Here is a 27859-nt window from a genome sequence, read left to right as displayed (position 1 = left end):
GTGAAGTTCAATATAGCAAGTCAGACACTGAAAAAAATGGTCTGGGCTTACTGAAGTAGGTAAGATCCCAAGTGTGCCGTCCTAGACCAACAGCCCTATAATGTAGAGCTTTTTTTTGGTTAAAATGTGGGGTCTGCCATCTCTGCAGGATGCTTCTGCTAAAGGTTATCCCAGATTAAATCTGTGCTAGAGGGCTTTGGGCAAATGCCCCTTTTGCCAACTTATTAAAATGGCCCATGGGCTCATTCAGTTGGGCTTCTGTATACACAGGTAGACACATCTCCAAATTGAATGAAAACCATGATACTTGTACAAACCATTTCTCACCCTGCCTTAGGCTCACAGTGTAATGCAGGGGTGGCCAAGACGTCGATGGCAGTCCACCAGTCAATCCCCCGTGGATTTCTAGTGGGCCACGACGAAGCCGGGGGATGCGGAAGTGTGGTGCGGATGCGTGAATGCGTACGTTCTCTGTGTCTTGGGGGAGGAGAAAGTTCTAATGCAACTCTTCTCTCTCCTCCATTGTAAAGTGATGGATTCTGGGACATGAAGTCTCTCTGCTTTGCAGAGAATCTGTGCACCACCCACTGGAAAGCTGAGGAACTTTAAAGGAACAGTAACACCAAAAAATGAAAGTGTATAAAAAATAATTACGAAATTATGTACTGTTGCCCTGTGCTGGTACACCTGGTGTGTTTGCCTCAGAAACACTACTATAGTTTATATAAACAAAGCTGCTGAGTAGCCATGGGGGCAGCCATTCAATGGACAAAAGGCACAGGCACACAGCAGATAACAGATAAAGCCCCTTTATATTCTACAGAGCTTATCTGTTATCTGCTATGTAACCTGTGCCTTTTCTCCTTTTTTCCCATGGCTACACAGCAGCATATTTATATGAGCTATAGTACCGTTACTTTAGCAAATACACAACTTTACCTGTGCAGGGTAACAGTACATTATAGTTTAAATACTTTAATACACTATATTTTTGGCATTACTGTTACTTTAAGTCTCAGAATCCACCCATCACTTCACAATGGAAGTGTGTGGGAGACATAGAAAGGGGGTAGTGGGGGCATGGTCCCTGTGAGCACAGGCAAACTATTATGCTTTCTTTTCAATGTATAGAATCAAGTGTGTCTGTGTAAAAAATATTTAATTTTGGCAGTTCAGATAGTGTTTTTACACCTTTTCTACATAAACAGAGCAAAAGGAAGGGGGGTATATTTTCCCTCTACAGAAATAAACTATAATTCTATATTATCAGATAATTTTATATTACTGCTCAATAGTGGGAGATACACAATCAAAAGCAGAGAATGACTGTCTCTTTTAATACTATAAGTTCAGTATGTAGCTACAGGCAGGGTTGGACTGGAATACTCACGCAAATATTTTAAAGCTTTTTTTAATCTGGTTCCCAGTTATCTGTGTAGAGCCAGATCCCCTTTCTCCATCAGGATGGCTTTAAAACAGAGTTGTGGAGTGATGCCAGATTTCAGGGCTCCCTAGCCGCCTGTTTCGCCCCACTGACTCCCATCGCTCACTATGACCCCAGACAGAGCACATTGTGCCAGGCTGTCACGTGCAGCAGAAAGTGCTGGCTGTCCTTTCACAGCAAACACGAAGCATTTGCACTTCCAGCATTTTCTCACAATGGGCTATATGTTGGCAAGTGAATATCTAAGTTTTATAAAGTGAACACATCTCTCTATTTTACCCAATGAATTGTATTCCGTTGCACATAAGAAGGTCTCTCTTGCTTGATTAATCAGTTTTGCCAAGTGTGTGACACCTACACATGAACCAATGAGAGTTGTGATTGTGCCTGCGGATGGTGAGTATCACTGGGCAGCATTCAGAGCGGAGCACAGGGGATGTTTATTATTCTGCTGGTTACAGTGTATGCAATTTGCAAGCTGAGAGATGCAGCCTAGTTCCTATTACTGGCCTGTGATATTGCAAAGATATTGCTTTATAGTTGTGTTTCATGAATGAAAGCTGTTCTGTGATCTTTTCTAATGGGACTTGCATGATACAGCTGCATCTTCTTAAAGGAACAGTAACTCCAAAAAATGAAAGCGTTTAAAGTAATAAAAATATAATGCACTGTTGCCCTGCACTGGTAAAACTGGTGTGTTTGCTACAGTAACACTACTATAGTTTATATAATAAGCTGCTGTGTAGCCACGGGGGCAGCCATTCAAGCTGGAAAAAAGGAGAAAAGGCACAGGTTACATAGCAGATAACAGATACGTTCTGTAGAATACAATAGTGTTTTATCTGTTATCTGCTATGTGCCTGTGCCTTTTCTCCTTTGAATGGCTGCCTCCATGGCTACATAGCAGCTTATTTATATAAATTATAGTAGACTTTCTGAAGTAAACACACAACTTTTACCAGTGCAGGGCAGCAACACATTACATTTTAGTTACTTTTATACACTTTCATTTTTTGGTGTTACTGTTCCTTTAAGGCTAATGTCTCACGGAGCAAGTTAGTCGCCGCCATAGATCTCTGCTAACACGGGCGACTAATCCCTCCGAAATGCCTTCCCACTGGCAACAATAGGAATCGTCGGTGCAAAGGCCTACGCATCCCTTTGGTTTTCTGAAGTCGCACAATGTTTCCTCTGCAGGCACCTCTGCACATATTCGGAAAGCTGAAGCAATGTGTATCTATCCTGGGCGACTAACCCGCTCAGTGGGACATTAGCCTAAAGGGGTGGTTCACCTTTAAGTTAATGTAGTCTGTTAAAGAATTACCTATACTTTGCAATTGGTCTTCATAATTTATTTTTATATTTTTTAAATTATTCGTCTTCTTCTGCCTCTTTCCATCTTCCAAAAGTGGGATCACTGACCCTCTCGTATTCATATTCTAGTCTCTCATTAAACGGCTGTCTGGTTACTACAGTAAATAAGATCTTAGCAACCATATAGCTGCTGAAATACCAAACAGGAGAGCTACTGAACAGAAAGCTAAATAACTAAAAAAAAACACACACAAAAATTTTTAAAAAAATAAGAACCAGTTGAAAAGTGTCTCAGAATATCAATGTAAATGTAATACTAAAAGTTTATTCAAAGGTGAACAATTCCTTTACCGCAAGCAGCGTGTGGTCAAACATGACAACTTGTTTGCTTGCCGTTAGCTGAACAGTTTTTATTATACAGGGATGGGATCCATTGTTAGGAAAGCCATTATACTGAAAGCAGTTCATTTTAAGCAAATAATTCTAATTTTAAAAATTGATTTCCTTTTTCTCTGTAGTAATAAATGAATCCATATTGGTGGCAAAACAATCCTATTGGGTTTATATAATCTATAAAAGTTTTTTTTTAGCAGTTTTATGGTATAGGGATCCAAATTACGGAAAGACCCCTTAACCAGAAAACCCCAGGTCCCAAGTATTCTGGATAACAGGTCCCATACCTGTAATAACAAAGGTCAAATTGAAACTGTATGACCGTGAACTCGTTTGTATCTTTACATTTTGTGCCACCACTGACACTCTGTTGATAGTAATGAAGCTGTTGTTTAAACAGAAAGCGGCAATGCTGGAAGAATTAGAAGAGCCCAAGGGTCCTGTAAAGGAAAGGGCGCAGGTGTCGCCCCCTGGTGTCAACAGCAAACAGCAAAGAACTGGTAATGACATTATTAAAATTTAATTTGGCAACTAATACCTTGTTTGTAAATTCTCAGTTTTATTAATAAAAGAGATTATATTTACTTATTGTGCTTGTTTTATTTTCCTGTAAGTCACTTATTTATGTTTAAGTAAATGGGGAACAAAAAAAAGACAATAAGTATATTTGAGAGTTATGAGAAATGTAATGTCATAAACAGGAAATAAAGCTTTTGTCAACTAACAGTGTCAGTAACAATGATCATCCCTGTTGTTTCAAGCCGTCCTTCTGTACATACACAATAGTGCCAGAATACACACTGTATAACAGGCTTTTGTTTGTCTTCTCAGGCCCAGCAGTCAATGTCCTTGTGAATCCAAGATTTCTAATCTATGTTAGCTGTGCTCTATCCATCTGGGTGAGTTATTTCTTAGTGTATGGGAATTTCAAGATCATTGTACTCATAGTGTTAAGGTGGCCTTACATAGGCAGTGTATGGGTGCCTCCGATGGGCCTACCTAACTGTTATCTGCCCTAAAGTCGGCAGGTGTTGATTTGACAGGTTTGATTTTCCTGTCAGATCGGGAACCACATCAGCTCGTTGATGCAGCCTTCAGTTTGACGGCCTATATACCCGCTGTTTTAATTCTACATAAGTAGGGTAGGGAAGGCAGAGAATGGCATATACAGGCAGCATAGGGCAGGCAAAGTATGGCCATACTCTGCCTGGCCTATGCAGCCTGTGTGCTGGCACTGCTCCTGTCTGTCTGAGGTGTGAATAGGTGAACAATGTGGGGGCTTAAAGTCTGATCCTGAGGTATGAACAATGCAGGGACTTACAGGTGTGAACAGTACAGGGGATTACATGTTTAAACAATACAGGGGGGGCCAGACAGGTGGGCCACAAGCCGCGGGCTGCCAGTTGGACAGCATTTTGCTAGAGTATATGGCCTGTGCCTGCATTATTACCCTTTAATCCCCCCATTATACAGAACTATATACTGGAGGAGCATTTAAAACTGTCATCAGACTTAGTATTTATTTAGTTTTCATTTATTAGTACCTAATAATAAACAAATATCTCATGTTTGTTTTTCGTTTTTGTTTGTTTGTTTGTAGGGGGATCGCATGTGGCATTTTGCTATCTCTGTCTTCCTAATTGAACTCTATGGACATAACTTGCTTCTGACAGCTGTTTTTGGCCTAGTGGTAGCTGGCTCTGTATTGGTATTTGGAGCGTTTATTGGTGACTGGATTGATAGGAAGCCAAGAAATAAAGGTAAAACAGGATATCAATATTAGCTAAAACATCGCCCTAATGTCTTTCTTTTTGCAGTGAGCTTTGGCAGGGAAGTACATCGCGCTGCAAGGTGCGACAGTCAGGTTCAGCCATTTGTTTCTAGTTGAATGGAATTGGGTTGGTGAGTACTGACTGGGGGGCTAATTCAAACAATTTTTCCCATTTTAATATAACAATTTCTCCTTAGCTTCCATTCCAACCGTGCTAAAAAAAAAAGAGTTTGTTAGATCTGCTAGCACTGGTATTTGCCAATGCTGTGGCTGTTCAGTTACAAATAGAGTCTTAATAATTCTGCCCAGAAGAGAAACGCGCACCTGTGGGGCGAGAAATTACTACTCTACAGCAGATTTATAAAATAACTAAACTATAAAGCTCTGCAGAGAATAGGGAGAGGACTGGGACAGTGGCATCCCAACGTTTGCACCCTTCCCCCCCCCTCCCCCCCATTATTGAGCCATTAGGGTTACCCTCAACTTTTATGTAATTGCCTCAAAGATTTATTATATAATTATGTTTTTTTTCTCACAATACAGTGTTTTTCCCAGAATTCCAGCATTACTGTAGATGCAAATGGTGATTCTCTTGATGCAAATGTGCTGTGTCTTCCATAATTGTGGCCAATTCACCAAAGTGGATGCAACTGCACATACCCTTTATCCCAAATCATTTAATTGCACTGCATATTTCTGCATATAAGTCTTCCTGGCATAATTTCTGGTGTTCAGTGTGCAAGTGACATGCGCACCCTATTCTTTGGTGCAACTGTGCTGTGGCAATTGGTGCGTATGGAACCCTGGAACCATCATGCTGTGCAAAAGTGGAGTAAAACATCACCGGTGGTGTTGCTTAAAGCAGCCAATCAGATGCTTTGCTTTGGTTTTCTGTTAAAATCTTATTGCTGATTGGTTGCCATGGGCAACATCACCGGTAATCCTTGACTCCACTTTTTCCTTGACTGTATCTGAGCTACTAAACCAGCAGTTTTGGGTGCATATTTGATCATAGGCACATAGTAATTTGTAGTAGTCTTCTTCTATAATTGCTTAAGTGAGGCTTAAAGGCTCTCGTGTTTAGGTTGTAAGGCAGTGCTATGTATGTATCATGAGGCAAGTGAATACCTTTTGTGCTCAGAAGCTTTTCTCTGCTCTATCAGTTTAGCAGGACTGTCACAGAAATGAATGCTTCCCCACAAGCCATTCCTACAGCAACAATTCCTTTCCCAGCCTCATCAAGTACCTGTCAGAATGTTAATCAATATTTTGAATAATTGAACTGTGTAAATGTCATGTTGTCAAGGCTGTGATATTTCTGCGCGCATCTCATCAAAACGAACATCAATAACAACTTTCAGTTTTGCCTTAAAACAGCAATGTTAAGGTTGTGCCCTGCTTACATTATAGAGATATGGCGCATTTTACTGCACAATGTTGTATTCATATTCATTGTGTAGAAATGGCATTCTGCGCAGTAGTCTATGATTTTCACTTCCAGAACATTAGCGCATTCCAGCAAACATCTCATTGGTTGCTATGGGTTACTGCTCTGGGCAAATTATGTGTCTTTTATTACATAGGGGTTTTATATATAAAACTAGAAAGAATATGCCGCACACTCAGGTCTTAGATGCAAAAAACAAAAAAATGTTTATTTGGATCACAGGGGTGCCCATTTCAGCATACAAAACAAATCATAAAAATAAATCCTGCCCTCCGGGCGCTACCTTCACACATTAAATGAGTTCCCTCACTAACCTGGGCCCTTGTGGACTACCAGTAAGAAAACACAAATGTTGGGGTCACCCCTGTACTCACAACACTGGGGGGGGGGGGGATTAGCTCAGCCTCCTAGCTTTCATTTCAGCTCCTTAGATCCTCAGTCTCTTGGCAGCTTTCTCAAGTCTGGGCTCCCTCTGCTTCTGGCAGTGGCAGGCAGCACCCCCAGCCCCTCTGGGAGTTCCAACACAGAAAGGTATCCTTCCTGCTCTGTGCCCTGCTCTGAGAGACTGTCTCACACCTGCCTATACAATTAAATACCTTTTCCACAGGACAGCCTTCCTGTGGAAAGTAAGCTCCAATAGGTGAGCTGGACTACTGGAATGGATCGCCTGATCAGTTTGTTCCTTCCAGAACCCTATAGCTTTCAGGGCCAGACAGCACAACCTTTTAAACAGAGCAAACCTTCTCGGTTTCTCATCCTCTCCCTTAAAGATTATATCTCCCACTATGGAGAACTTGAAGGGAAAACTCACCTTTTCTCTCATTTGTTGGGCCATTCTACCACAATATATATAACTAGAAGGCATCAAATGTTTAGATTTTGCTATTTTTCCTCTCAGTCTTAGCTCTGTAGCATCTAAAGGTCTTCCAGAGTGATACTGTGGAGCCACCAGTGCATTTAAAGGAACAGTAACACCAAAAAATGAAAGAGCTTTAAAGTAATAAAAATATAATGCACTGTTGCCCTGCACTGGTAAAACTGGTGTGTTTGCTACAGTAACACTACTATAATTTATATAATAAGCTGCTGTGTAGCCCCGGGGGCAGCCATTCAATCTGGAAAAAAGGCACAGGTTACATAGCAGATAACAGATAAGCTCTGTAGAATACAATGGTGTTTTATCTGTTATCTGCTATGTGCCTGTGCCTTTTCTCCTTTGAATGGCTGCCTCCATGGCTACATAGCAGCTTATTTATATAAACTATAGTAGACTCTCTGAAGTAAACACACAACTTTTACCAATGCAGGGCAGCAGCGCATTATATTTTAGTTACTTTTATACACTTTCATTTTTTGGTGTTACTGTTCCTTTAATAAAAGCCCTCTTGAAAAAGCCCTAAAAAAGCCCTCTTGAAAGATGCTACAGAGCTGACAGTCAGTGGATGAATAGCAAAAGAGGAGAGAATTAGGCAAATGCTGGGGACCGAGGCAAAGCTAAGATAAAGCTGCATTTGTACAATAATGATAAGAAATTACGTATTTTTACTTTTTAATTCCAGGATAAATAGTTTGAATGAATATAATATTCTAATTCCTTTCAAAGAATAAAATGTCATTGTTTTTATCATCCTTTCCCTCTGCAGTTGCTCATGCTTCGCTGTTTATCCAGAACTCCTCCGTTACTGCCTGCTGTATAGTCCTGATGCTGGTGTTCTCTTATAAAACAGACATAGAACATATATGGCATGGGTGGCTCACAGTAAGTTGTAATTACAGAATGAAATCCTACTGCACAATGTCCAGTAAATCAAATGTTCCCTTATAGTGAAAACATAATGGCTGAACAGTGTAATTATGAGATTCTGACTCCAGTCAGGGTTCATTCCCGGTGCCAACTCAATGAATTGACTGTGCCTCCTACACCCAGATAAAATGCTAATTTAAACTCTGTGGGGAAGGACTTTATTGAAAATTCAGTGGCAAAAAAGACAATATTAAGTAGTCATTAGTTATGAAAAAAAAAAAAAGAACTATTCACTGTTTCCTCTAAGCTGTGCAAGTGTGAGGCTAAAGCACAGAGCACATTATGCTGCACACAGAATTTCAAGTGAAAACATATAATTTAGTACTTATTTGTAAAAACAATAAGGTTACTTTTCACCCCAGTGTTCCCTTGCCAATTGTACCACCCCCATACCAGTGCTAGATGTTAGCTAGTAATGCCACTAGATGGGTCCCTGCTAGTTACGCCGCTTGGACAATCTTACCACAATTTTTTAAAATGCACACAAAATTAAATTTGAATAAACACTAAATATTAGAGGTGGGCTGAGAGAATTGGGCACCTAAGTAAACTACTTACACCACCCAACGTCGCCGGACACAATCCAACCTCCTCCCCTGCTGGATATTCTGCCGCCTCCGCTGCTCATGTTGTTAGACAAAGCTCTCCCGCCTCCCCCACCAAGTCCTGTGGCACTGCCTCCATAGCTCCTGCTAGTCCCCCATAGGCAGAGGGTGACTTTTTGTTTGTGGGCCATACACAGACTGACCGAAAGCTAATGTGAGACTTTGTGGATTTGCTGCTGGCGTAAAAAATGAACCTCCCCAATTACCTTTTGCGGTTCACACTGACTCCCACAAATACTGTGCGGGTGGGAGGGCTTTTTCACCCTAAAATGATTAGGATGTAAGAGTATTCATGCATGCACTTCTGTGAGGGGTTCTCCATCCATTTGTGTTTAGGATCAGTTAGATTAAATGTGTTTTAGTTAGTTCTATAGCAAGAAAGGCAGTGGGTACTAACATCCCAGGCACATTATATACAGTGAGATGCAGTCTGTATTTACAAAAACAGCACATTATATGCAGTGAGTTGCAGTAGGTACTGATGGCAGATATGCAGGCATACACTCGTACTATAACACTGGAACACAATGAACAAAACAATGACAAAAATAAGAAAAAAAAGTGCAAGAAACAACAACAAAAAATATATAAAAGCACAATGAGCTTTTTCAGGGGGAAAGAGTTAATTTGGGGCTGGAGCAAGGGTGACAGGGATATTATAGATGCCAGGTGCCAAAAATAATTTCATTTCAGCTAGTGATTCAGCCTTTAAAGCATATACAGTATGGTACTTGTGGAAGTGGGATGAAAGCTGCAGCAAAAGTTCAGAGTTGGTGAGGTTCCTAAGTAAAGTTTACAGCCAAGAGCTTTACCCCAAGAGCTTCCCTATTCTTTAAACTAATGCTGAACCCGGGGGGGTGTCTAGTCCATTTAAAGTACAAAGAAAATGCTTTTATTGAGGGTCCCAATTTGTTAGCCCTCCCCCAATGAAAATAATTTCTAACCTTGGACCCCAGGCCAGCTATTTTTTCTCTCTATGTGTTGTGCTGCCATCACAGCAGTTTTCCAGGGATCCCTTCCAGCTGTCGAGGACCCTTCCCACATGCAGTAATCTAACATTTACTATGTTCCTATACTGAGCATGTGCCTACGTCTATTATGTTCCTATAATGCACATGCTAATGCTCCTGGATGGCTGCCAGGCATCCCTGGGAAATCCTTGAAGATGGCAATGCAGTGCTCAGAGGATAAGTATTCCGGGTTGGTGATTATATTTTCTGGGGTTGCATAACCAATTCCCCCACAGTGAAAAGAACATTTCTTGTCCAAAAATGTTGGCCCATTTAAACAAAGGTGTGTTTGTAATTGAACAGGTGCTCTGTTATGCAGTGGTTATTATCCTAGCTGATATTGCAAACTTGGCAAGCACAGCGCTGACAATAACCATACAAAAAGACTGGATTGTGGTCATTACGGGAGAGAACAGAAGTCACCTTGCTGGTAAATTGTTTTTTTTTCTTTGCTGTGGATTTTTCTTTTTTTGTTTGTGTGGATTATTATGTATTCCTTGATTTCCTATTATAGTTTGTTTATAAAGCAGCTACAGTCTGCAGTGCTGTACAATGGGGCGATAACACATACATTATTTACAATACATACACATCATCATCATAATCTTAATTACAGTGCATGGTATGTGGCAATATCTAAAATAACAAACAGGGGAAGTTTATATATGTGTATATCTTAAACTCTTATGTACACAGCTGACAGACAAGCTTTTACTATATTGTAGAGAAATAGTACCAGCAGGGGGGGAAACACTGGAATCAATAAAAATAAATATGAACTTGGTAGGAGAGCAGCCAGGGAGGAGGGATTTCTCTACTCTAAAGTAAGCAGACCTCCCCCCCCCCCCGTTTGTGCCCGCCCCCCCCACTGAAAGGACTGGAGGAATACATTACATGGCCAGCAGTATTTGGGTACCCGATTGCCCATAATATCAGTCCAAAACCCAAAGATATTAACATAATCTGGAAGATTCTTGGAAAGACTTGTGCCATTCAGGGCCGCTGCTGGCCAAATGGGTGCCCTAAGCAGAAATTTACTTTGGTGCCCCCTCCCCCAAATATTACGGACGTAAAAATAAAATAATTAAAAAAAAACACCTACTATAGGGGCCAAAATAGAACCAATTGCCCCCATAAACAGTACCCCCCATAGACAGTAGCCCCCACACAAAGTGCCCCCAATTGCCTCATACACAGTACCCCCCATAGACAGTAGACCCCACACAGAGTGCCCCCATAGAAAGTACCCCCAATTGCCCCCATAAACAGTACCCTCCATAGACAGTAGCCCCCACATACAGTGCCCCCAATTGCCTCATACACAGTACCCCGCATAGACAGTAGCCCCATACACAGTGCCCCAATTGCCCCCATAGAAAATACCCCCAATTGCCCCCATAGAAAGTACCCCCAATTGCCCCCATAAACAATACCCCCAATTGCCCCCATAAACAGTACCCCCATAGACAGTAGCCCCCACACAAAGTGCCCCCAATTGCCTCATACACAGTACCCCCCATAGACAGTAGCCCCCACACACAGTGCCCCCATACAAAGTACCCCCAATTGCCCCCATAGACAGTGCCCCCAAAAACAGTACCCCCAATTGCCTCATACACAGTACCCCCCATAGACAGTAGCCAGCCCACATAGTGCCCCCAATTGCCCCCACAGAATGTACCCCCAACAGACCAGTGATCGTCTGCGCCTCCTTCTCTCTTATGCCGCAGCAACAGGCACTACTATAAGGTTGCGCCTCGTCGCTGACGTGTGACGTCATACGCACGGGCGCAACCTTATAAAAGGGCCTGTTGCCGCGGCATAAGAGAGAAGGAGGCGCTGGCGAAGACTTAGTATGTTGTTGCGCAGAGTGCGCACTCTGTGTATGGTACTGTCTGGGTGCCCCCCTGGGAGTTGGTGCCCTACGCAGAGTGCATACTCTGCGTATAGGGAGTGTCGGTACTGGTGCCATTAATATATTCAACTGACATTTTAAGGCATCAACCCCCTTCTGTCAGCTCATAATGTACTTATGTTACATATATAGAAGAGTTGCATTAAATACAAAATCCTCTAGAGGAGACAGTTGGAAGCATCTTACCAAATCTGACCTTAGCACAACTACAAAATATAATTTCTTTGCATATAGACCTGAGATCACACTTGTACGTTGTACAATGGTTTTTTTAATGCAATAGAGCAATATTTATAACTTTATGCTCCCTTCTTGTCTTCACAATCTAGGCATGAATGCAACTGTACGAAGAATGGATCAAATTATTAACATTTTTGCCCCTTTGTCAGTGGGCCAGGTTATGACCTGGGCTTCCAATGTAGTCGGCTGTGGCTTCATTCTTGGCTGGAACCTAGTGTCTCTTCTTGTAGAATTTATTTTCCTCTCCAAGGTTTATCAAATGGTACCTCAGCTCGCTATAAAACCCCAGCAACCTATTGGAGAACATTATATAGAAAGGCAACTGGAACTTTTAAATGTGCAAGGTAATTTCCAGTTAAACACTGAAGTAAGGGCACATATGGGTACATATAGTCAATATCAATACCATTACTTAAATATGGTTCTATAAGGGGCAGATTTACTTAAGGACACTAGCTTCCTACTTTACACAGAATCACAGGCACTTCTGCTGAACATTTGATTAACTGCACACAAATCTGAAAGAAATTATTGAGACAATTGCAGGGCAACATGTAGGTCTGACCCTATCAGTAAAGGAGAAGAGGGGGCATTATATACGGGAACACCAGCTTAGAATGTGATAGTATATGTTTGCATTAAGGAACATAGGCCAAAGAGGGAGTGACCCAGTCTGGAAGCAGCAGACTCAGAAACCATGAAAGAAATAACCTGGTCTTGTGTTAAGACCACAAGATGGGGACTTTCTCGAATGATTCAAATTATACAACCAATTTTCTTTGGGACAATTACATCTTTCCATTTTTGATCTTTTATTAAGGTAAAAAATATTTTATTGATTTGAATTCATTGTCATGTTATACAAATGTGGAAATGGGGGCAAGGTGGGTTTTGCAGCAGACAATTCGCCAGACATTTCTGCATAAGGTCTAGTAAATAGCAATAAGGAGATCTCATTTATCTAATTTTGTTTGAATGTTTTGCTCACTATTTAACAAAATACACAATTGAAATATACAACCTAACAAATCTGAATTGTAACCCTGATATTAGTGAATTCACTTTGCTTCTTTGCAGGAGATCTGCCTATCTGTTCAGCTATAGGTGACTTCATTATTGCATACGATTCATTACCAATAGAATCACATGGCGATCCTCTAACGTATACAGACGCAGTAAGGGATCATGCCTCAGCAATACATGCGTGCCTCCAGAAAGTGCGCAGAATGTTGCGTATCTGCACAGATGGCTGGAAATCCTACTACAGACAGTCGGTTTTCTTGGCGGGTTTGGGACTGGCATTTCTGTACACAACAGTCCTAGGCTTTGACTGTATCACTACAGGTTATGCCTATACTCAGGGGATCAGTGGCTCCTTACTCAGCCTTCTCATGGCAGTATCAGCTATCTCAGGATTAATGGGCACATTTCTGTTTACAAGGCTAAGGAGACATTATGGCTTAATGGTCACAGGAATTATTTCTAGCTGCCTCCATGTCTGTTGCTTAATGCTTTGTGTATTTTCAGTCTTTGCTCCTGGAAGTCCCTTTGACTTGGGCATTTTTTCTGTTCTTATGGGTGTAAACTCCTCTATAAACATGGGTGAGCTAGAACAGAGCCAGGTGCATTTGTATCCCCCACATAGGAATATGAACCAACCCATCCTCCCAGATCGCTCTTCTATACACTGGACCAACAACACTGTTCTGCTGGAGAATATACATACTGGAGACCATCCCGATTCCTATATCTCCATCATTTTGCTGTTCTTAGGAGTAATACTAGCAAGAATTGGTAAGTACCTTGACAGTTATCCTTCATCTCTTCATTTTGTTTAATAAAAATACAATTGCTGGTAATTTTATTGTTTGCAGGATTCAGATTCCTTCAACTGAACCAACTCCAAACCCTTAATGTCACTATGGAACACAAAATGTCTCAGTTTTGAATGTGCCAACAGGCGTTTGGATTCAGTCTGATATTCAGCAAAATCTTTTGTAAAGGATTCAGTATTTGTCTAAACCCGGATATGATGGGTTCTGTGCATCCCTCAATTTTGAATTACTTTCCTTTCCATACTTCTTCCATATTTAAACTTAATTGAAATAACCCTGGAAATTTCATGCAGATGTTAAGGTTTAAAAAGAGAATTCTGACCAAATGGATGAAGCAATGAATGGGAAGAGGAAATGAATTCCCTCTTTTATTCAGCACCCAAGTCACCACCCACTGTGCAACACATTTTACATAATGTTCCTTAGCTCATTGGTGGAAGGGGGGTTGAGGTTTGGAGCCTTATCCAGGCAATGTGCATGCAGGTTTTTTTATGCATAATGTGACCATATGATTAAAACTCATTTCTCCCCCAAAACAGCCAACAGTGTACTAACAGACTGTCTTTGCATGGTGGCATTTTGAAATATTTCTAAATCGCAGGCACATAATTATACCTTCTATATACATTTGCCCCAATATGTACAGTTATCTTCCATTCATTTCTTTATAAGCGGACAGCAAAATTGTAGGGCAAACATTACTCAGTGTACAGAACTTTCATCCTCTTCATATTTGCATTTCATCATAAGGTTGGCCACATTCCTAGTCTCTGCAGAGGCATTTTACATAGACTGCATTTACTCCAGCATTCCTACTGGTCTTGAAGATGTTGCTTTTGCTGCTATTGTCAATAGAGAATGATTCAGTCAAGGTAAGCAATGAGAAAGTCCCAACCTCCTATGTGTTAAGCATTAATTCTAACTGTAATAAAACAGTGGCTCAGTTTCATTAGCCCCACTTGGAAACTAAAAAAATAAACCTAATCAGCCCCCAGTACTTACCTAGGAACAGCTTTGTTTCTGTACTCTCTGCTGCTTTGTTGTCATTGCATTGTGAGAGATGGTGGAGGGTCTGGACCTAATGAAAGAGCTGGGATCAAATCTTAGATATTTCTATGTGTAAAACAAGATGAAGAAAGTTTGGCTAAAAAAACAGCTCTACCATTTTTTTGTTTGAGGCCCAGTAAAATATCAATGCAGTAGAAAAACCATCAACTCTGTTCCTATGCTTCAAGCTCCACCCTAAACCTAAAAATATGGAAAAGTAAAAGGGCAGCAAATGTACAGTTCTGCATATACAATTAGCACCATATACATATAGATGTACATACATACAAACAAGTACAGACAAAATCCATTCTGTCTCTGGGTACCCAGGGGTGGGGGCTAGCAAGACTAATGATAACAGGTCAGTGTTTTATTTTAAGTGAGCTTAAGCCTTATTTCAAATGCACAAATAATGCTCTGTACTCACAGTAAACTATGCCCTTTACTTGCTGTCTATTTAAGGGAACATAAATGGAAGGTAAACTCTACTTTAATATAAGTGCCTTACCAATTATAATGTTCTTCCCATCTACTGCCATGCTGATGAACTGAACTGTTGGTAACGCTAGAACGCTGTCTAACATCATAGCCAATGTTATTAATATGATGTTGTTTCTCCTTATGCTGCTAACAGCCTGGCACATTGTTTAGAGAGGTTGGGCACTGATGTTGGGGATAGGGCTGCTCCTGCCATGAGGTAAGGTAAGAACCTTTCCTCAGGCGGCAGTGAGCAGCCAGTTACCGGGCAACCAAAAGCCATCTTTGGTAACTTTAAGGGACAAATTGATGTTTTCGAAGCACAAAAGCACTGCACTGCACTGCAATGGGTTGAAAGAGCGGAGCAGGAGAGGGGGGGTGGCATTGTGGCTCAGGTTCAGCGCTAGTTGGGGATTGGGCTTGGCTCGCAGTCTCCATTATTCTAGGTTCTCTCTTAGGCGCTTAGGTTGGGTTGAGGCCTGGGTTCTGTGCAGGGCAGTTCAGTCCTTCAGCTCCCATAAGTTCTGTACAGAGCTTGCTTGTTGCACAAGCAACAAGACTTTGCGATAAAACAGGAATGGGCCTCAAACTGTTGTCACAAAGTAGAAACAACAGAATTTTCACTATATTCTGCAGAATTAAGATTTGCTTTCACTACATCTAGAGGGCCCATACCATTCCTACTTCAGCATTATGCATTATACTTACGGCAGAATCTTCCTGACATGCCCGTCACCCCAGAAAGTTCCTTTCCACTACTCTATGGATTGTAGCCTTTAAACCAGGGATCCCAAACCTTTTATACCTGTGAGCCACATTCAAATGGAAAAAGTGTTGGGGAGCAACACAAACATGGAAAAAGTTCCTGGGGGTGCAAATAAGCAGGGCTGTGGAGTCGGAGTCGAGGAGTCGGAGGCAATTTTGGGTGCCTGGAGTCGGAGTCGGCAAAAAATTAACCGACTCCGACTCCTACTAAATTTAAATGGGAATAAAAAAAAAAAATAAAGCAAGTTTAAATGTCCCAATTCACAAACAGTCATAATTAATTACTTATCTGCTATAAGAATAAAGCCCAATGCACGCAGTGCATAAACGAACACGTTGAGTGACCATGAAGCTTTTCATTGGCTGTATGCTTCACTCAATGGGACGTAACACACAGTTACGGTGCGGCAGCTCCACTGCATCGGGTTCCTCTGTTACAGGGAACACAATGCCCACTGGGAACCCAGCCTAACTCTCACTGATAACTAGAAATACCTGTATACGTGAAGGGAATGGATAGTCCATAGTTTAAGACTGAAGCTTTAAAACATTTGAAAAACTGCTGTAATTCAGCTGTAATGTTAGCTTAAACTTTAAACATGACTATGGGATTCTAGGGAAATCATTAGAAGTAGGAGTATAGATAAAATTGTCTATCAGTTTATTATCAGTTCAGTCGTGTTTTAAGTGCCCCTTCCCACCTGCCCCTTCCTGGATGTATAAAATACACTAGCACAGTGCTGTCCAACTTCTGCAGTGCCGAGGGCCGGAATTTCTCGCGCATACATGGTGGAGGGCCACTAATGGAAGCCAGTTTTGACCACCCCCCCTTTTAAACCACACCCACTTCAAACCACACTCATTTTATCACAATGGTGGTAGTGCAGTAAAAACCGAAAGGCTTGGTCCTCACTGCAGGGATATCAACCATCATTCATATGTGAAAAAATTATATTATGTCATATTAAGACACACCCTAAAATCCATATGACTCCTCCTCCCCTGTGGATAGCACAGCAACCCCCAGCATATAATTACACACCTTAGGGACTATTTAATGGCTATTTCCAACTGCTAACAAACTCCCAGAACAAACCCCTGCCAGGTTCACCTCCCACAGGCACCATAGGGTAGAAAGAGTATATGGCACACACAGGCAGCACTCTGCCTGCCCTACGCTACCTGTGTGTGCCATACTCTGCCTGCCCTATGCTGCCTGTGTGTGCCATACTCTGCCTGCCCTATGCTGCCTGTGTGTGCCATACTCTGCTCTACCCTGCCTGTGTGTGCCATACTCTGCTCTACCCTGCCTGTGTGTGCCATACTCTCCCAGCCATATGCTGCCTGTGTGCCATACTCTGCCCTACCCTGCCTGTGTGTGCCATACTCTCCCTGCCATATGCTGACTGTATGTGCCATACTCTGCCCTACCCTGCCTGTGTGTGCCTATGCCATACTCTCCCTGCCATGTTCTGCTTGTGTGTGCCATACTCTGCCTGCCCTGCCTGTGTGTGCCATACTCTGCCTGCCATATGCTGCCTGTGTGTGCCATACTCTGCCTGTCATATGCTGCCTGTGTGTGCCATACTCTGCTCTACCCTGCCTGTGTGTGCCATACTCTCCCAGCCATATGCTGCCTGTGTGCCATACTCTGCCCTACCCTGCCTGTGTGTGCCATACTCTACCTGCCATATGCTGACTGTATGTGCCATACTCTGCCCTACCCTGCCTGTGTGTGCCTATGCCATACTCTCCCTGCCATGTTCTGCCTGTGTGTGCCATACTCTGCCTGCCCTGCCTGTGTGTGCCATACTCTGCCTGCCATATGCTGCCTGTGTGTGCCATACTCTGCCTGTCATATGCTGCCTGTGTGTGCCATACTCTGCCTGTCATATGCTGCTTGTGTGTACCATACTCTGCCCTACCTACCCTGTCTGTGTGTGCCTATGCCATACTCTCCCTGCCATGTTCTGCCTGTGAGTGCCATACTCTGCCTGCCCTTCCTGTGTGTGCCATACTCTGACTGCCATATGCTGCCTGTGTGTGCCATACTCTGCCTATCATATGCTGCCTGTGTGTGCCATACTCTGCCTGTCATATGCTGCCTGTGTGTGCCATACTCTGCCCTACCCTGCCTGTGTGTGCCATACTCTCCCTGCCATATGCTGCCTGTGTGTGCCATACTCTGCCCTACCCTGCCTGTGTGTGCCATACTCTCCCTGCCATATGCTGCCTGTGTGTGCCATACTCTTCCCTACCCTGCCTGTGTGTGCCATACTCTCCCTGCCATATGCTGCCTGTGTGTGCCATACTCTGCCCTACCCTGCCTGTGTGTGCCATACTCTCCCTGCCATATGCTGCCTGTGTGTGCCATACTCTGCCTGCCATATGCTGCCTGTGTGTGCCATACTCTGCCTGCCATATGCTGCCTGTGTGTGCCATATACTCTCCCTGCCCTATGCTGCCTGTGTGTTCAATACCCTCCCTGCCCTATGCTGCCTGTTTGTGCCATACCCTACCTGCCCTATGCTGCCTATGTGCCATACTCTGCCTTCCCTATGCTGCCTATACACAGGCAGCATAGGCCAGGCAGTACTTACAATGTCTGAGGTGTGAACAGACGAACAATGTGGGTGATTACAGCCTGAGCAGGAGGTGTGAACAATGCAGGGGGTGAACAATGCATAGATTAAAAGGTGTGAGCAGTACAGGGGATTAGATGTTTGAACAGTACAGAGGGATTACAGCCTGAATCTGAGGTGAGAACCATGCAGGGGGGCAGTTAATCTCAGTACTGATACCATTTAAAGTGGGCCGCCAATTGGACAGCACTGCATTAGCATATTAAAAACAGAGGAGTCGGAAGTATCAGAAACTGAGGAGTCGGAGAATTTATCTACCGACTCCACAGTCCTGCAAATAAGAGCTATAATTGGCTATTTGGTAGCCCATATGTGGACTGGCAGCCTACAGAAGGCTCTGTTTGGCTTTACAGTGGGTTTTATGCAATCAACATTTGCCTCCAAGCCTAATTTGAGGCCACTGGGAGCAACATCCAAGGGCTTAGTGAGCAACATGTTGCTCATGAACCACTGGTTGGAGATCACTGCTTTAAACCAATCCAGCCTAGACTTGGCACTGTACCTGCTGATGCACTCATGCTCAATTAAATAATCCTTGAGATGAAGATGTGATCAGAGACAGTTTGGTACTTGGCAATTAGTGTTCCCACAGAGGACGGTTTTAGGTGGTTTCTAAATATTTTTTACTATGTAGGTACATACACTAAAGGTCTGTAGTGAAATGGGGTGATAGATGAGAGTTATGTTCATCAGAGATTGAAAGAGTAATCTCTACCAATCCAGATTATGTTTAGGTTCATTAAAGGGGTTCACCTTTAATTTAGTATGCTATAGGATAGCTAATTAGAAAACTTTGTAATTCATTTTCATTTTTTTCTTTATAGTGTTTTTCAATGATTTGCTTTCTTTTTCAGCTTTTCAGTAAAAACAAATGTTCTGTAAATCTATATTGTTATTGGTACTTTTTATTATCTCTATATTAAAACACTCTCCAATTCATATTCCAGACTCTCATTTAAATCTGTGCCTAGTTACAAGGGTAATTTGTTTTCTAACAACCAGATAGCTGCTGAATTTCTGAACTGGAGAGCTGCTGAATATAAAGCTAAGTAACTAATAAAACAAACAAATAAAAACCAACTGAAAATTGTTTCAGAATATCACTCTCTACATCATACTAAAAGTTAATGTAAAGGTGAACAACCCCTTTAATGTATTACACCTCACTGAAGTGTTTACTTGTCCTTTAGTGCAGCACAAATTAGAAAAACAACACATGGGAAATATCCACCATTGGCTTCTTTGTTCTTTTCCCTTGCAGGCCTTTGGTCTTTTGATCTGACAGTGACCCAGCTTCTTCAGGAGAATATACCTGAATCAGAACGTGGTGTTGTAAATGGGGTTCAGAGCTCAATGAATTATCTGATGGATCTTGTTCATTTCATTATGGTCATTTTAGCTCCACAACCTCAGCAGTTTGGACTTCTCGTTATAATCTCTACGCTCTTTGTAATTGCCGGACACACCATGTATTTTTCTTACACCAGAAAATACAAAGCAATGGAGAAGGAATAGACTGATGGTTGTCCCTGGATGTCTTTGGATCATTTCACTAATGCTGTTTGTATCAGTTGTATAGTATGATGTTTAGCATGTAGTGTAAGATCACTATGCTAGCCTGTATTCTCCCGATATGTTCCACGTTCTTTATTATCATCATTTTATACATGATCCACCTCGTACCATATACAGATCATATGAAGGTCAGAAAAAAATAAACCATGCATCGCCAAAAAGTGGTTATATAGCAGTTTTATTTTTTTATTCTATTGCTTTAACATTTGCTACAGGCCTAAATACAATAACTGCGTGGAGATAACCATACAAGGCAGGTAGATATTTTTTCAGTTTACACCAATAATGGGTTTTTGATCCCTAGAGTGCTGGGGGACTGCAGATTTAACTCCGAAATTCCCACCTTGCTATATGTACCTACAACACCCCTAATGCAGCACCTCTACAGGTTTCCCAGGCCCCCTAGAATCTCCAGTCAGTGCTGACCCTCTAGACATTGCATGATTGTAATCCACATTATTTTTGACATAGAGACAACAGCACAATACAAATATGACACAACAACCCTTACACATTTTGGTGTACAATAATTGAAACATTTTTATATTCACTTCTTATAAGGTTGCCACCTGGCCAGTATTTCACCAGCTTAGCCAGTTAAAGTTAAGGCCAGGGCCAGTTGCTGGTAAATTTGTAATTAGTCATTAAACCCCCAACCAAGCATCCAATCAGCCTCAACCCCAGCTTTGCACCAATCTACCTCTATCCCACATCTTCCCTGCTCACCAAATCCCATGATTTGAACCATGGCATCACAATTATCCCTGCTATAAGGTGGCAACCTCACCGGTTTGTGGACAATATAAAGGTGTTCAATAGATTCTTTAGAGCAGCCTTAAGGCTATTCAGTGTCACATCTATGCTGAGAGTTTAACCATGGATCTAGAGCAGGCTTACTGTTAGGACCAAGTTTTCTTGTACCTGTATCTGTTGACCAATTAAAGCTTCCTGCTACGGTTGCTATAGATCAGAGGTCCCCAACCTTTCTTACTCGTGAGCCACAGTCAAATTTAAAAAGACTTGGAGAGCAACACAAGCACCATAAAAGTTCATGGAGAAGCCAAATAAGGGCTGTGATTGGCTATTAGGGGCCTCTATGCACACAATCAGCTTACAGGGGCTTTATTTGGTAGGAAATCTTGTTTTTATTCAACCAAAACTTGCCCCCAAGTCAGGAATTCAAAAATAACTACCTGGTTTGGGGGCACTGACAGCAACATCTAAGGGGTTGGGGAGCAACATGTTGCCCCCGAGCCACTGGTTGGGGATCACTGCTATAGATGATAGACTTGCAGTAAACACTGTACCTTTTAGAATATTACCGTTATAAGGTTACAATGCTCTGAGCTTTTGGCACATGGTCTGTTCCTTTGCAGTCCAATAAAGGAACATGGCCCTGGCTGGAAGAGCTTCCTGGCCTTTATGCACACAAAAGCCTGCAAGCTAGTTCCATGGAATCTATTCCACATAAAGTCAGATTTAGGTATTACAGAAGAAAAATGGCTTATTTATTGCCCTGGGCAGATGTACATAATAATATTTGATCTATATATTTATTACAAACCTCCAATTGGTTTATTCAACAAGGTGAAAAGCAGTTAAGACAAATGGAGATAATTAAACAATTGTATCCATTATTATAGAATAGTATATCGCTCTGCCAATTTGTTAAAGCAACAGTTGGAACATTTCATGTGATACACTCTATTCAAGTGTGCTTGTACTGCCATAGCACCATGCAATTATAATAGGGAGAAAAGTATATGGATAAAAATCTGCAAAACATGCCAGTAAATTATATTTCGGCAAAGTGCCATTGTAGCAAGTCAGATACAATTAGAGGTGCCTGTATAAGACATCTCATGTTACTTGATTCCCTTTCATGTTTTGCATGTCTAGAATTAAATTCTCAATGTGCTGTGTAGTTTTGCATTACATAAAACATACAAACAGAACAGGTGAGGATATTTATGTAAAACTTTATTAGAATCATTTTTATAAAATATATCACATGCCCACCTTTGGCTATCCATTTGTGTAATTATGCCAGTTTAACCCTTCCCATCCCAGGCAATCTGTGATGTGGACACTAAAGTAGCCAGTGCCGAAGTTTCTACTTTTCCATGTTATAGTGAAGAGATGGAACACAGTGGGTTAATTTGTGAAAAATTCTGCTTCTATTCATTTACAGAACACTATACATCTCAGATTTTTCAAAGAAAAGCTCAAGCGATGGAACTTGATCACATCAGATTTACAGAACAAAACCCTTTCTGACCGTGTTCCTTGCAGCTGAACTGTAGAGGGCGCCATCCAAATACACTAGCAGAAAGCGAAACAAACACCGTTAGTCTAGGTTGTAAGTAACCAAGATTTTGATACAATCTAAAAATCTCTAACACAAATCTGCAAGCTTCCTCCTCAGGATTCTTCTAGTAATATTTGCTGGCCAAAGTAGCCTCAGGTAAATCCTTTGAGACATCAAATAAAGAAGTAACATCTCTATTCAGGAGTACATTCCTCATCATTGGCTACGATGCATCACACTTATTTTGCAAGGCTAAAATATACACAAAGGCAGATCGCCTTCTTACCTGCGTTTCATGTCCAGCTCCACAGCTCTTCTTCATTATAAGACTTCTCTGTGGCTAGACAGAAAATGTATTAAAAATAAAATGAATAATACACATACCTACTGGATTTGCAAGGTGATTTTTTAAACTCTATATTACACTGTTTTTAAAATAAGAAAAATTAATGTAAAATGGGAAGGTTTTCTTACATGCCTTGTTCAGTAGGATTACATTTGTTTTTTAATGATGTGGCACAGGACATTTTCTTCACTGTTTCTGTTGGCCCAAACACCAGCTGCTCACTGTGGGTTGCTTCCTTCTGACATCAGTGAAAGTGCTATGAGTCGACCTGTATGGGCAAATTATGCATGTATAATAACAGGTCTGGAATAAGCCACTGAAACCAACCTAAAGCATCTAGTGCCCACTGTCACAGCTAGCAGTTGTCAAAATGCCCTGCGTAACATAAGCTAGTAAAACAAATGAGAGCAGAATAACCATGCCACAAACAATTATTACTGCCCCTTATTTATATAGCACCCATATATATTTGCAGTTTGTGCTAATGTCTGTAGCACATCTACAAGATAAATCAGTGCGGTGTCGGAAATCACCCACAGTAATTGCATTGGTTTTCATGTATTAAACATTAATGGCCAAGAGGCTGTTTCCATAAGTAATAAATATTCTGTTTGAGTACTTCCATTAAAGCGACAGATTTGGATAGAGCTAGGATTCTTATAATACATATATTTCAATGTAAACATAGACATACAGCACTATATTATAAGGGGATTGTATCTGGTAACATGACCGCAGAATGTATGGGTAGTTTTCACCATTAATAAACATTCAAGGACTCAAGTCCATTGAAACCAATTTATGAAATAAAATGTACATCAGTCATTGGCATTGGCTAAACAAACAGACATCTTAAATAAGGCTGTGTTGCCTTTCAGCAGGACAATAAGGGAGGCCCCTAAGTGTTTTTAGGCTGTGTATTGCCTGGATGGAAAATAATTTCATAGAGAAATTATTAATGAATTAGATTGTATATTCAGTGGTGTGATGGACAAGATATCAAATTAGTCAAATGCCAAAACCACATATAAAACCAAATGTACAATAAATGGGATTAAGACAATAACATCACTAATACACAAAGCTGTGCAGACGAGAGAAGCAGCCAAAATAACGCTCACAACAGGATGAAGATTATGTGAACTGGCCCTTTGCTACACAGACACTACTAGCCACGGACAAAGTAGCCTCAGGTAAATCCTTTAATACATCAAATGCAGATGTTATAGCTACATTCAGGTGTACAGTCCTCATCATAGGCTACATACAGTTCTGTTTACAAGAGGAAGTATGCTATGGAAGGAGTACTTACGCATTTTAGATTTTCCATAATGCCATACATATATGCCTGTATAGTTGAAAAAAAATATTAAAAATTGAGAAGTCTCAAAATATACAAAAATATTTAACTCATGTCTTGATACAATTTTCTAGGAATGTTATGCTTCTGCAGTAAATACTGCTCATCTGAAGTGAGTGTTACTAAAAGGGGCCTGTCTCTCACCACCAGCATTGGCCATAGGAAGAGCACTTCCCATTCTTTTTATCAGGAAACAGTGACGGTGGGTGTAAGGCCTTTGGCTGCTGTGGTCAAAATACCAGACTAGCAGCTGTAAAACACTCAGTAATCTATTTCACTGCAAATCTTTCATTTAGCAACATTTACTGGACTAATTAGCCTCAGGTAAATCCTTTTGCACATCAAATACAGAAGTGATTCAGGAGTACATTCCTCATCAATGGCTATGCATATTTTCTTGTAAAACCAAATCAAAGAACTCAGGCAACCGCTTACCTATTTGTCATGTCTTGTAGTGCAGGGATGAGCTGGAAATGAGCTAAATTAGAGAATAAAGACCATTATTTCTCAGTCACACTATTTGGTTAGAAACAGAAATATGATTTCTCACTCAGACAATCTTTGTTTTCCCTTGGATAGATGAATACCATTAGAAACATTAGTATTGGCTATAAGCCACAAGTAGCCTCAGGTAAATCCTTTAGTGCATCAGAGACACAATTATCTACATTCAGGAGTACATTCCTCATCACTGGCTACTTTAATCATCTTTTCTTCATTTTGGCCTCCTATTAACCTGCAGGTCCTAGAAAAGTATAGTTTAAACAAATGCTTGAATAAAAATTCAGATCCAAATGCATGGTATAATTCCCGGATGGTTATTTCAAGTTGTATGCCGCAGCTCAGTCACTGCATGCAGCTGGCTCTGACTTTTTTAGAACAGTTGTTACAACTGCAAAGAACGTGAAAATATGGCTCACTTACCTGTTTATCACCTCCACTGCCACAGCTCTTGTCCATTGAAACATTTCTATACAGAAAAAGAAATGAGAAGAGAATGCTGAGGAGATTGCCAAGGTGGTTTGTTAAAAATCTATATTATGCTATTTATCTTGATAAATTTTCATCAAATTAGAAGAATCAGTTTTTTAGGAATATTGCTTTTTAACAAAGGAAACGGGAAATTCTTTATGGGCACAGTGAAGTACAGAGGACCTGGCATGCTTGGGTGCACAAGGAGTCCCAGGTTCCCTGCTGCATTTATAGCAAGACAAGGGAGTGCAGAGGTTGCATTGGGATGTGTTTGATCTTCTGAACCAGCAAACCTACAACAGCAGACAGACACACACATTTTGGGCCCAGTATAAGTGTTTAAAATAGTAGCTTTATTTTTACATTAATCCTCCTGACTCCTCTTGGCTTCTAGTTTAACCTCTTCTACTGGGCCCCAATATGCGTGTCTGTCTGCTGTTGTAGTTCTCTAATCTACCCTAACTATGGGTTTGGGGTGCTGCACCTGGGCCATTAGAGTGGCGTGGTGAGTGGCCATATTTGTACAAGTTTTAAAGTTTATTTAAAAATGCATCTCCACAAGTGAAGGGTCCAGAACAAGGCACCCAAATGTATTAAATGGTGAGCGAGAAATTTGTTAAGTGCTATTTTAATAAGGATGGCACTGAATCTATAATAACATAACACCCCTGGCAGAGAGCTTAGTAAGCCAGGAATATGGTTATTAACAGTGCGGCTGCATTAGCCACACATTTGCCTGACATTATCCCTAGAGACTGCAGAAATCCTTCTGTTTTGTAAAAAGGATTTAAAGGTAACCAGCCTACCTTTCTTCTGATGTATAGAACTCCAATGCATATGCATACCTTGAGAGAATAAAAGGCAAAAATAAAAGTTAATGCTGCTGTCTAACTTTCAGGTGTATTTACAGGACATTCATGCAGAATTAAATAACTTTTGGTGATGGAAGAACATAAGTGTGAGCAGATTACATTGCTCTTTGGTACGTGTTCCCATGGTAGCGAGGAAGGTGGTGCAAAGATCTGGTCATAGTAGGTAAAAAGGAGTCATTTTAGGGTGAGTGTATATAAGCAGCCCAGAGAGGGAAGGCAGCTTGTGCATACGCCGGTACGACATGACCTGCCTGTAAATGGGTGTCAACAGCAGCACTTTGACTATTCCCCATCAACTGAAATTAGGGAAACACCGAATCCAGGATTTGGCTTGGCCTTTTTCTGCAGGATTCAGCCAAATCCACGCACAACAAAATCCTTAAAATTGTGTCACATAAACACAGAACTGGAAAAATTCTCACCGTGTGCAAAGCGCGCATTTCTCTTCCTTTGTCTAATTTCCATATGCAAATCAGGATTCGGGATTTGGCTGAAACTTTTGCAAAGGAGTCAGGGTTCGGCCAGATCCAACAGTAGAGATTATGCCCCAGTTCTTTGTTTTACAGTATTGTGACTACATATCCAGAAATTAGTTCAGCTGCTACATAGGCTGGTACAGAATATGTTCCCACTTTAGTAACAGATATTATCCATACTACATTCCTCAATATAACTCTGGTTCATCTGTACTGGATATCTCCTATGCTCAAACCGAGTAACAGGCATGTACACAGATACCATATCCCTGCAGCTGGCACAGGGAGGCATCAAGAGCTTATAATCATACACATGTACAGGGTCCTAGTGACCGCGGGCGGGTTGCCCATTAGTGTAGGCTATCAGGGCCGGAGGCCGGCAGATCCCTGGCAAAGTAGCGACTAAGCAGCCCCATGCCCAGTGGGAAAGTTACATGGAGGCCACACGTGGGTATCGCACCACCGACTCCTCTCTTTATACCCGGAATAGTGACTGCACTTTAGCTTGCAATATACCCACCGCTCCCCAAGTCCCTCACACACACACACACTCACACTCTCCCCAGCGCCCCCCCAAGTCCCTCACACACTATCTCCCCAGCGCCCCCCCAAGTCCCTCACACACTATCTCCCCACCGCCCCCCCAAGTCCCTCACACACTATCTCCCCAGCGCCCCCCCAAGTCCCTCACACACTATCTCCCCAGCGCCCCCCCAAGTCCCTCACACACTATCTCCCCAGCGCCCCCCCAAGTCCCTCACACACTATCTCCCCAGCGCCCCCCCAAGTCCCTCACACACACACACACTATCTCCCCAGCGCCCCCCCAAGTCCCTCACACACACACTATCTCCCCAGCGCCCCCCCCAAGTCCCTCACACACACACTATCTCCCCAGCGCCCCCCCCAAGTCCCTCACACACACACTATCTCCCCAGCGCCCCCCCCCAAGTCCCTCACACACTATCTCCCCACCGCCCCACGGGTCAGGCCGCCGGAGATAGGCCACACAGCCAGGCTAAAGGTGTAAGCGCTAATATACATATATAGATGTAGGCGCTACTGCTTTCCCCATTCATACTAACCAAATCTTGCTACACGTTGGATAAATATCGCAATTCATTTAAAAATCGAAGTTCTGGAGAAAGTTTTCTCGGTGACACGTTTCGCCTGCCGAGCCCAAACTTTTCTGCACACCACGTGACGAGGGGGGGGGAGGGGGGCGCTCCCAGCACATGGCC

General features: G+C 41.9%; 1 protein-coding gene and 1 long non-coding RNA gene across 3 annotated transcripts; one reads left to right on the top strand and one right to left on the bottom strand.

Annotated features, from left to right (window-relative positions):
* The first annotated feature begins 11682 nt into the window (after positions 1 to 11682).
* On the top strand, positions 11683 to 20434 carry LOC100486462 (solute carrier family 40 member 1). The gene is made up of 2 exons (XM_018094829.2): positions 11683 to 13737; positions 19971 to 20434. The coding sequence occupies exons 1-2, from the start codon at positions 13170 to 13172 to the stop codon at positions 20222 to 20224; spliced, it is 822 nt and encodes a 273-aa protein (XP_017950318.1). The 5' UTR covers positions 11683 to 13169; the 3' UTR covers positions 20225 to 20434.
* Positions 20435 to 22243: 1809 nt separating this feature from the next.
* Positions 22244 to 27859, bottom strand: LOC105947687. 2 transcript variants are annotated; one of them, XR_001171131.3, is made up of 8 exons: positions 27704 to 27859; positions 26077 to 26115; positions 25223 to 25268; positions 24734 to 24776; positions 24251 to 24286; positions 23067 to 23206; positions 22879 to 22932; positions 22244 to 22606 (listed from the first exon to the last, which is right to left on the bottom strand). It is a non-coding gene; the product is annotated as an uncharacterized LOC105947687 (long non-coding RNA). The 2 variants fall into 2 exon arrangements; XR_001171129.2 differs by lacking the exon at positions 27704 to 27859 and adding an exon at positions 26565 to 27188.

The sequence above is a fragment of the Xenopus tropicalis genome, chromosome 6 (assembly GCF_000004195.4).
Source record: "Xenopus tropicalis strain Nigerian chromosome 6, UCB_Xtro_10.0, whole genome shotgun sequence".
Taxonomy (NCBI): Eukaryota; Metazoa; Chordata; class Amphibia; order Anura; family Pipidae; genus Xenopus; species Xenopus tropicalis.
Note: the sequence above shows the minus strand (reverse complement) of the source record. Positions and strands in the feature narration are given on the sequence as shown.

What these genes read in the sequence shown, in the direction of transcription:
- LOC100486462 (XM_018094829.2), top strand. Translation starts at nt 13,170, where the DNA reads ATGTTGCGTATCTGCACAGATGGCTGGAAATCCTACTACAGACAGTCG. An exon ending in AGTAATACTAGCAAGAATTG is followed by an intron (nt 13,738 to 19,970) that starts GTAAGTACCTTG and finishes TTTCCCTTGCAG; the next exon opens with GCCTTTGGTCTTTTGATCTG.